Genomic DNA, 7,108 nt, shown 5'->3' with positions numbered 1-7,108 from the left:
CTCAGGAGTGTGAAATGCAGGACCTCTAGACTGAAAAACTCTCTTTCTGTCTGTCATCAGACTCCTGAACAGTTGACATGAGCTATTACCAGAAAATATGCCATGTAATGATGACCTGTACTGTTACATTCTCAGTTTGCACATGCATAATTGCACATTGATACTACTGCACATGCAGCATACACTGTCTTATCATATTTTTATATATTGTTATCTCTGCATTTGCTGTTTAAAGTGCTTTAGATCTTGTTACTTAATCATCTACTTTATATGTCATTTGTATTGTGTGGCATTCATGGCAAAGTAAGATTTCAGAGCAATATTTCTCTTTATTTTAAGTTTATATGTATTCCGGGTATTATTTTGAAAACCGGATGTTATTTTGACGAAGCAGGAAGCACGAAAATACTTCAGGTAGCTTAACTTCGTCAATTCACGGGTATAGCAGCATCCGATCGCAATAATAATGTCATTTTCGGATTCCTGACAATTTTCTCTACCACTTTCATATATTATGTGTGTGTGAGAGCTTTAAGGATGGCAGAATAGGAGCACAAACAGGAATCTATGAGAAACACACACAGAGGAAAGCGGAGCAGGGGGCACGTGACACTACAGCGGGGGTAATTGGAACAGAATGGAGTCATTGACTTTGAATGGAGCAGTAGACAAAATATAGATATGGATTAAAAATAAACCGTAAGAGATATCAAGAAGATATTTACAACATCAATGCCTGATTATATCACGAGTTGAATACAGTTAAAACTGCGTTTCTAGCCCACGCTATTCCTGAAGTTAAGGTTCAACTTCTCACGAGTTCACAAGCAGCTTTTGACAGCGTCTGCAGAGACAAGCAGGCAGCGAAAACCGACGTGCATTTCAGCATTCAGTTTCAAACAAACAGAGCACCCTGTTGTGTTAGCACACTGTTGTATTATGTCATGATATTAAACAGATTGAAGGAACCGCGGCGTTATATAATTACAAAGACGTTTGCCTTCCAGCGCGTATTATTTGACTGCAAGTCAGTCAGGAGCGACAGAGTGAGAGACGGCGATTATCAAAGTGACACCCAATTTTAATATATACTGCACTTTGTTGTGCTATTCCACTGTTGTATTATGTCAAGATTAAACAAAATGAAGGAACAGTTACGATTTACAAATATGTCGACGTTTTTCTTCAGCGGATCTTCTGTATTGACTAAGTCTATGGAGCAGTGAGACGTATGCGCTGGAATGAGTGACTAACGCAAATACCATCTCGATAACACTGACAGCTGTGTGTATAACCAAGACAAATGAGTGTGCATGTTTCATAAATCAGAAAAAGGTCCAAATAAATTCTGTGGTCCCGACAACACCTAACAGTAACCCAATGGCGATTTCAAATAATATATTTTCACTGCTCGGTGTAAGGCTGTAGAGTATGCATTGTCTATGGACAAATATAAATGTCGATTATAAAAAAAAACATAACAGATATCAAGATGATTTTTGCACCATTAGTAGCTGAACATCTCACGAGTTGAATAAAGTTGAAATGGCGCTTCTAGCCCAAGGTATGCCGGAGATATTAAGCTTCCAATTTTGCCCCATTCATTTCCAATGGGGAAATTTCTGTAAAAAAAAGCTGAATATCTTAAAAAGTATAAAAGTTATAAAAAAGTTGTGTACAAGCACACATGTCCTTAAGGAGATGCACAGTTTGATACCTCAATGGCCCTTCTAGGTGAAAGTATGCTGCACCAATTAGATCCCATTGAACAGTGGTAGAAACCAGAATAATAAAGAACTGGATAACATAATGTGGATGCATATGCATCCACACAATAAAGAACTGGATAACATAGTGTGGATGCTTATGCATCCACACAATAATAATAAATAATTGGAAAACATAGTATGGATGCTGAATCAGCATCCATACAATAAAGAAGGAGATTACAAAAGTGTGGATGCTAATAAATGAAGAACAGGAGGACATAGTGTGGATGCTTTACAGCATCCACACAAAAATGGGGCAATTGCTCTTTTGCTATGTATGGCCCCAGACTCTGGAATTCTCTACTCCTAGAGCTATGGTCCATAATCGACTTAGCGGTTTTTAAGTCAACTATAAAAACCCACCTTTTTAGACAGGCTTTTGGTGCTTAATCTGCCTTAGTTGCTCCGAAGGGACGTCTTTTAACTTATTGTTTTATGTTATTTGTATCCTGATATGGAAGCTTTTTACTGCCTCTGTTTTGAAAATCTGTGTTTTATTTTGCTGAGGTTTTACTGTTTTAGTAGTGTTTTTTTATTAGTTACATATGTTCTGCTGTGAAGCACTCCGTTGGAGTTGTAAAGCGCTATATAAATAAAGTTTTATTATTATTATTATTATTATAGTCTTGTTGTTTGCAAACATTTGCTGAGACCTACAGCATTATGATTCCAACACATACTGTATAGTGCCTTTGCTTCAGCCAGGAGTGATATATTATTGAGGTAAACATTTATCTAAATGGAGGATACTATGTTAAGAAATCAGCCTTGTCATTTATCACCTACATGGAACTTATAAGATAATGTTAAATTGATTCCTACTTGAACTGAGAGGGCCTGTCCACTACAGAGTCTGGATCTAACAGGAAGTGTTTCTGGGTGATATTTCCTCTCTGGGTGTCGATAGTGATCACTGGAAAGCCCATCTGTAGAGTCCAGCGGTTCATGATGTTGTGGACAGTGTCTGGAATATGCATTCCTGGTGTGTTTTCAACTGCCTGGCAATAAGCAGAGGGTAGCAGAAAATTAAGAAGAAACACTGACTCAGTGGTAGGTGAAATCAGGCACAAAGCTTTGGTGATTGTTTTTAACTGGCCTGTTGGAGATGGTCCCACAGGTCATTATATACTGTGTTGCCAAAGGCAAATGTATTCAGGTAAGACTGGAAAGACAAAGCAGATCAAGCATTCACATGGAAATCATGAAATGAAAGTGACTAATCTTGGATAATGTTTTGGTTTACTCACACACTCAGAGTAACAAAAAGATGACTTTGGTTTGATTCATCATATCCAGAGATACAGTATGTCATGATCAGTGCTCTAACACCTACCTACACAGACACTGTAAGTCATGAGTCTTTTAACAGAATTAATACTCACACTGAGTCCTCTAGCAAACACAGGCTCAGTGAGAAACTCTGACAGCATTCTGAGTACCGCCGCTCCCTGAGAACATCAAACACAAACCATTACAATTTGCTTGGTTTGAACTTCATAACAGCAGATGATTCTGTATTCAGTCCAAAGCATATATTAAAACAAGATGTTACACTGATGGCGGTGTTTGGCTCAGCTAGAAATGACAAAGAATCAGTGGAAAAGACTTTGAATGAATAATTCCTTAAACAAAGGTATAAGAGTTTAATTGAAGCTTGTGGGAAATTTGTATTTATAGTATCTATAATGCCTCTAAGAACAATGTGAAAGGGAAAAATCCTGCATCTGCTGCTGTATAAATTCTATCAGAGAAGCAGACCTTGCTGTAGGAGATGGTGTCGAACATCTCACTGATCTGAGCAGGTTCGGTGACCTCCTCTTCTTGGCAGGACAGTGGGTGGGAGGAAGCCAGGGCATCCACATCAAACACCTTTTGTATATCATACAGAACAATCAGGTCTTTCTGCAACCAAGCAAAGGTGAGTTACAGGAGGTCAGGGTTTCTACCAAAGCCAAATCTGTGAGAAGTTGTTGATCTGTGAAACAACTGTTATTCTCATATGAGGCTCCCTTTTTTTGAAAATACAAGCATGGCTCTTACAATGTTCCAAGTGGGCTCAGCATAGTCAGCTCCCAGGTACTCCACATATGAGGCAAAGCCCTCATTCAACCACAGGTCATTCCACCATCGCAGCGTCACCAGGTTGCCAAACCACTTTAAAAAAACACACACACACACACAATATTTATAAAGAATAAAACGATAACTGAGTTCTGTCACAGTAACCCTTATGTTAATCTCAGGAAATAGGGTTTCCATGAACGCTGTTGGCAAACATTGCCAGTCAGGTTCAGTTCCAACAGATATAACAGAATCAGCATACGCCACTGAATTTCACTTCTCAAATAATGACAGGCTTTGAATATGTCTAAAAGGGTGCAGGATTCATTTGTCCAAAGGTGATGATCTGTCATCTTCTCTTTTGCATAGGGTAATTTTTAAAACATTACTGTATTGTACATGTCCTGATTATACTGTAACCCTCTGTTTAAACTTACTTTTTTCCTGCTGTTTACTAAAACTGGGGCTGAAGTGGTGACAACTGTTTGGCAGAAATGGCATGACCTACCATATGTGCAAGTTCATGGGAGATGACAGCTGTAACTTTCTCTTTGTTTCCGGTGGAGGATGAGATGGGGTCATAGAGGAGGTTTGTCTCCCTGTATGTGACCAGACCCCAGTTCTCCATTGCCCCAGCATTGAAGTCCGGCAGAGCTACTTGATCTAGAGACAACAAGGACGTCCAAAATTCAAAGAGAAATTGTGTGTCTGTCATAAGTTTAATAAAATTGAGTTGTTTTTTTTTTTATGAAGAGGATGTCTTTCTGACCAATAAAAACAGTCAGCGCTTTTTCTTCATACTGAGGATAGACTGGTGAATTTATCATGCAACTGATTCACCAATCAAAGCTTGATCAAATACAATTTCAGTTATTTGGTTGTCCAACATTTACAGACATTCATATCAGCATGATTTATAATAACTTTTGCTATTTTTTAATGTTCTATATAGCAGCATGATCAGTCATATTTGTGCTTTACTGTGGTTTATGACCAAATATTTGCAAAATTATTGACAATGGCATCAGTATCAAACTAATGTTCCTTATTTCTGCAAATAAAACCTGATTCCACTGAGGTCTTGTTTGGCTGTACTTTATTATGAAGTAGAAAAATGCATTTCCTGAAGAAAATGCGTGTGGATGCTGAGTGCTGAAGGATCACCCTGAAAATGCTGAAATGCCTGAAATCAATTCCTGAAACAGTGGAAGGATGAGCAAAAATGGCTGAAGTTCTTTGTTGAAATAGTGGTAGGATGAAATTCAATGCTGAACAATTGTAGAAGTTGAAAACATGTTGAATAATTATGAAAAAGAAAAAGTTGAATAATTACTGTATATAAGATGATATTAAAAGCTGAAGTTAGGAAGGTATTCTCTAAAAAATCAGAGCTTAAAAGCATCACTGAAACAGCAGCGTAAATTTATAAAAAGGCCTTCATATGAACTTAACTTGCGATGTGAGCTTTTCATTTTGAAAATCTGGCATATTTTGGGGCATAAGATGATATTAAAAGCTGAAGTTAGGAAGGTATTCTCTAAAAAATCAGAGCTTAAAAGCATCACTGAAACAGCAGCGTAAATTTATAAAAAGGCCTTCATATGAACTTAACTTGCGATGTGAGCTTTTCATTTTGAAAATCTGGCATATTTTGGGGCCTTCATTCGAGATCTGAGCTTTTATTTTGAAAATCCAACATATTTTGAGAACTTCATGTGAGCTCAGGGACTTTTATTTTGAAAGTCAGGCACATTTTAGGGCCTTCATATGAGTTTACTTTCTAATCAGGAACTCTTATTTTGAAAAGCAGCCACATTTTGGGACCTTCGTGTGAGCTAAATTAGTAATCAGGGGCTTTTATTTTGAAAATCATGCACATTTTGAGGCCTTCATCTGAGCTTAATTTGTAATCATGAGATTTTATTTTGAAAATCTGGCATTTCTTGGATCCCTTATATGAGCTCAATTTGCAATCTAGTGCTTTTATTTTAAAAAGGGGGCATGTTTTGGGGATTAATTTGCAATCTGGGCTTTTATTTTGAAAATCTGGTATGTTTTGGGGCAGTTATGTGAGCTTAATTAACAATCTGGTGCTTTTATTTTGAAAATCTGACATCTTCATGTCACACCAATTTATAATCTGGGGCCCTTATATTCAATATCCAGTATGCTTCAAAGTGACATTGTAATGTCCTGGTAACACCACAAGCACATTCCAGCCTGTGCTGGTCTGACGGACAGTGCTATGTGATGTGTCCTGCTAGCTGGGCTTTTATTTTTAAAATCTGGCATGCCATGGGACATTCATATGACTAATTAGCAATAATGGCTTTTATTTTAAAAAGTCAGGCACATCTGAGGCCTTCATGTGAACTTAATTGGTAACCAGGGGCTTTTATTTTGAAAATCCAGCATATGTTGCAACCTTCATGTGAGCTTAGTTTGTAATCAGGGGTCTTAATTTTGAAAGTCAGACACATTTTGGGGCCTTCATGTGAGCTTATTTTCTAATCAGGGACTTTTATTTAAATAATCCAGCACTTTTTGGGGCCTTCACGTGAGCTTAATTTGTATTCAGGTGCTTTTATTGTGAAAATCTGGCATATTTTGGGGCATTTATGTGAGCTTACTTTGTATTCAGGGGCTTTTATTTTGAAAGTCAGGCACATTTTGGGGCCTTCATGTGAGCTTAATTTATATTCAGGGGCTTTTATTGTGAAAATCTGGCATATTATTCATTTATCCTACTGCAATATCAAGGCCATTTTCCAATTCCTCACAATATTCTCTGCTATTTTCATGTATAATTTGTGTGTGAAAGCTAAAGTTGGCAGAATAAGAGCAGAAAACAAGCTGAAAAATTGATCTGTGTGTGTGTGTGAGAGAGAGAGAGAGAGAGAGAGAGAGAGAGAGTAGTCCTACACTGAGAACTACTAGTGTTGCTATTGAAATGAAATATAAAATGTAAACAGCAATTATGCAAAAAAGCATAAAAGATATCAAAAATCTGTGTACAGTATGAATAGCTGAAGACTTGTTGATTAACTGTTGACATGTTATCAGAAAGATTTCAGTTTGTTCATGTTAATGACGAATGTTCCACACAAACTGAAGTTAGTCACGGCGTTCCACAGGGCTCTGTGTTAGGTCCAATTCTCTTCACTCTATACATGCTCCCTTTAGGCAATATTATCAGGAAGGATGTCTCCTCTTTCCCGTAGTGTGTCCTCTCTCTCTCTCCCTTAACTTTTCTGCAGGTTGCCCTGGCTCTGGAGCTC

The 7,108-nt window shown here is 37.6% G+C and overlaps 1 protein-coding gene across 2 annotated transcripts in view; it reads right to left on the bottom strand.

Moving 5' to 3' along the window:
• LOC109969906 (aminopeptidase N-like) overlaps positions 1-7,108 on the bottom strand; it is a 38,420-nt gene that overhangs the window by 10,988 nt on the left and 20,324 nt on the right. For both annotated transcript variants that reach the window (XM_020617131.1, XM_020617132.1), the window contains exons 6-11: positions 4,339-4,493; positions 3,810-3,923; positions 3,528-3,671; positions 3,152-3,217; positions 2,866-2,931; positions 2,592-2,767 (exon numbers count right to left, since the gene is read on the bottom strand). In XM_020617131.1, the coding sequence (XP_020472787.1) occupies positions 2,592-2,767; positions 2,866-2,931; positions 3,152-3,217; positions 3,528-3,671; positions 3,810-3,923; positions 4,339-4,493 (721 nt within the window). The remainder of the gene's footprint in view (positions 1-2,591; positions 2,768-2,865; positions 2,932-3,151; positions 3,218-3,527; positions 3,672-3,809; positions 3,924-4,338; positions 4,494-7,108) is intronic.

The sequence above is a fragment of the Monopterus albus genome, unplaced genomic scaffold, assembly GCF_001952655.1.
Source record: "Monopterus albus unplaced genomic scaffold, M_albus_1.0 scaffold186.1, whole genome shotgun sequence".
Classification (NCBI taxonomy): domain Eukaryota; kingdom Metazoa; phylum Chordata; class Actinopteri; order Synbranchiformes; family Synbranchidae; genus Monopterus; species Monopterus albus.
Note: the sequence above shows the minus strand (reverse complement) of the source record. Positions and strands in the feature narration are given on the sequence as shown.